Here is a 2,500-nt window from a genome sequence, read left to right as displayed (position 1 = left end):
AGTACAAGAAGATAAGCGTTAGAGGCGCCGTTGTAAAGGCTATGCCTCACCCCAGAACCTGAACCTGAACCTGATGTAAACAAAACATCAACATCAATATTCGAGTTATCATTGAGTTAGTGAGTTTGTGTATGTGAAATCACGTGATTTAATGCCGATAACAAGGGGAGATAACAAGAGATAAGAAGATAGTGATTTAGTTTGGTCGATTCGAAGCCCCTTTTGTAGAAAACAGGAAGAAGAAGAAGAGTTACTTTTGTAAACAAAACATCAACATCGTGATTTGAGTTGTCATTGAGTTAGTGAGTTTGTGTATGTGAAATCACGTGATTTAAAGCCGATAACAGGGGGAGATAACAAGAGATAAGAAGATAGTGATTTAGTTTGGTCGATTTGAAGCCCTTTTTGAAAAGATAACAGCTGGTTATTATATAACCAATGAAGGTAGATAACATTATGGGTAGATGACTGCTCAGTTTCAGTTCTGTGCATGGCTTGTATACTTTGATTGGCAATATTTTGTTTAATTCTGTATATGTTCTATGTGTTTTCTTATATAATAATAACAGTAGCCCTTTTGAAAAGATAACAGCTGGTTATTGTATAACCAATGAAGGTAGATAACATTCTGGGTAGATGACTGCTCAATTTCAGTTCTGTGCATGGCTTTCATTTACTTTGATTGGCAATATTTTGTTTAATTCTGTATATTTAATGTGTTTTCTTATATAATAATGATAACAGTATAGTTTCATAAGATAACAAAGATAAGACAGTGTTTTATTTCATTAAATTCTTGAATGTCACGTCTGTAGTCTACACATCATTCGTTAGTTTCAGTTTCTTGTGACCGGTAAAAACATTATAATATAATGTCGTTTTTAGGTCCACATTTAGAATATAATAATTCCTCATATTTACAACCTACTATAAACAATTACTTGTGATCCCATAGACTTAATATCCAAATATTATTTACGAAAATAGAATTTGCGCAAACGAAATGAACATGGGCAGGCCATATATTAAAAATGGCAGATAGAAAATAGACATTTAATTTAAGAATAACACAATAGGGCCCTGGAGATAACAAAAGAAGTAGGGGAAGGAAGAGAAGACGAGCTAAGAAAAATAGAAAGACCATAAACAGACGAGAGTGGAAGGACATGTCTGAGGCCTTTGCCCTGCAATGAACTCGTTACGACTGATGATCATGATACACAATAACAACAAAAGCAGTCGTTTTTAGTCCACTGCAGGACAAAGGCCTCAGACGTGTCCTTATTCAAGCCTGGGCGAACTCGTTACGACTGATGATCATGATACACAATAACAACAAAAGCAGTCGTTTTTAGTCCACTGCAGGACAAAGGCCTCAGACGTGTCCTTATTCAAGCCTGGGGTTAGCCAGTTCTGGCTACACCTATGCCCAGTGCAGTCAAGTCGGCAATATTACGTGTTTTCCTCTCAAAGTAAAAGCTGCCCAAACGGGAAGTGACAGTGACGGTTCAAGTCAGGCCGACTTACAAATGTTACAATTCCGGTTAGCGCAGTTCTTCTCTTGTTCTGCAACTTCTGCCTCAAACTTACCGAAGGCCCTGCCCTCTTGGGGAATTCGAATTCGTCAGGATCCGGCAGATTAGGGATGGCCGAGGCCCTGCGTGGACTCTTGGAAGTGACGGTTTCCGGTCCGATTTCCGTGCCGAAGGAGAAAGAGAAGCTCTGTCCTTCGGACCAGGCTGCACAGCAACCCATGACCAACACGATTTGGAGCAGCTGCATTTTTTTTTCAGGGTTTCTGTGGAAGAAAGTAAAAGAGGTGTATTGATAAGTGAGGTAAATCTGAGGAATATAAAAGAGATGATATAGATAATTGAGGTAAACGAATTATAATATTCTTAGGTAATATCTAAGGTGAAGAAAATAGTGATGGTATAGATAAATGTGGAAAACGAATTATATTCTTAGGTAATATCTGAGGAGAACAAACATAGTAGAGATGATATAGATAATTGAGGTAAACGAATTATATTCTTAGGTAATATCTAAGAAGAAAATAGTGATGGTATAGATAAATGTGTTAAATGAATTATGATGTTCTTGGGTAAAACTGAGGAAAGATAAGAATAAAAGAGATGATGTAGATAACTGAGGTAAACGAATTATATTCTTGGTTAATATCTCATGAAAATAAAACTAGAGATGGTATAGGTAAATGAGGTGAATTAATTATAATGTTGTTGGGTAATATCTGAGGAGAACAAACGTAATAAAGATGATATAGATAATTGAGGTAAACGAATTATATTCTTAGGTAATATTTGAAGAGAATAAACATAGAGATGATATAGAGAAATGAGGTAAATAAATAATGATATTGTTGGGTAATATCTGAGGATATTAAACATAATAGAGATGACATAGAAGAATGAGGTAAACGAATTATAATATTCTTAGGTAATATCTAAGAAGAAAATAGTGATGGTATAGATACATGTGG

The 2,500-nt window shown here is 35.6% G+C and overlaps 1 protein-coding gene across 1 annotated transcript in view; it reads right to left on the bottom strand.

The window, feature by feature from the left end:
• Positions 1–1,796, bottom strand: part of LOC137659629 (uncharacterized) — a 5,031-nt gene extending 3,235 nt beyond the window's left edge. The window contains exon 1 of the mRNA XM_068394473.1: positions 1,591–1,796. Coding sequence (XP_068250574.1) covers positions 1,591–1,782 — 192 coding nt within the window. The 5' untranslated portion in view covers positions 1,783–1,796. The remainder of the gene's footprint in view (positions 1–1,590) is intronic.
• Between the last annotated feature and the right edge of the window lie 704 nt (positions 1,797–2,500).

This window comes from Palaemon carinicauda, chromosome 20 (assembly GCF_036898095.1).
Source record: "Palaemon carinicauda isolate YSFRI2023 chromosome 20, ASM3689809v2, whole genome shotgun sequence".
NCBI classification, from domain to species: domain Eukaryota; kingdom Metazoa; phylum Arthropoda; class Malacostraca; order Decapoda; family Palaemonidae; genus Palaemon; species Palaemon carinicauda.
Note: the sequence above shows the minus strand (reverse complement) of the source record. Positions and strands in the feature narration are given on the sequence as shown.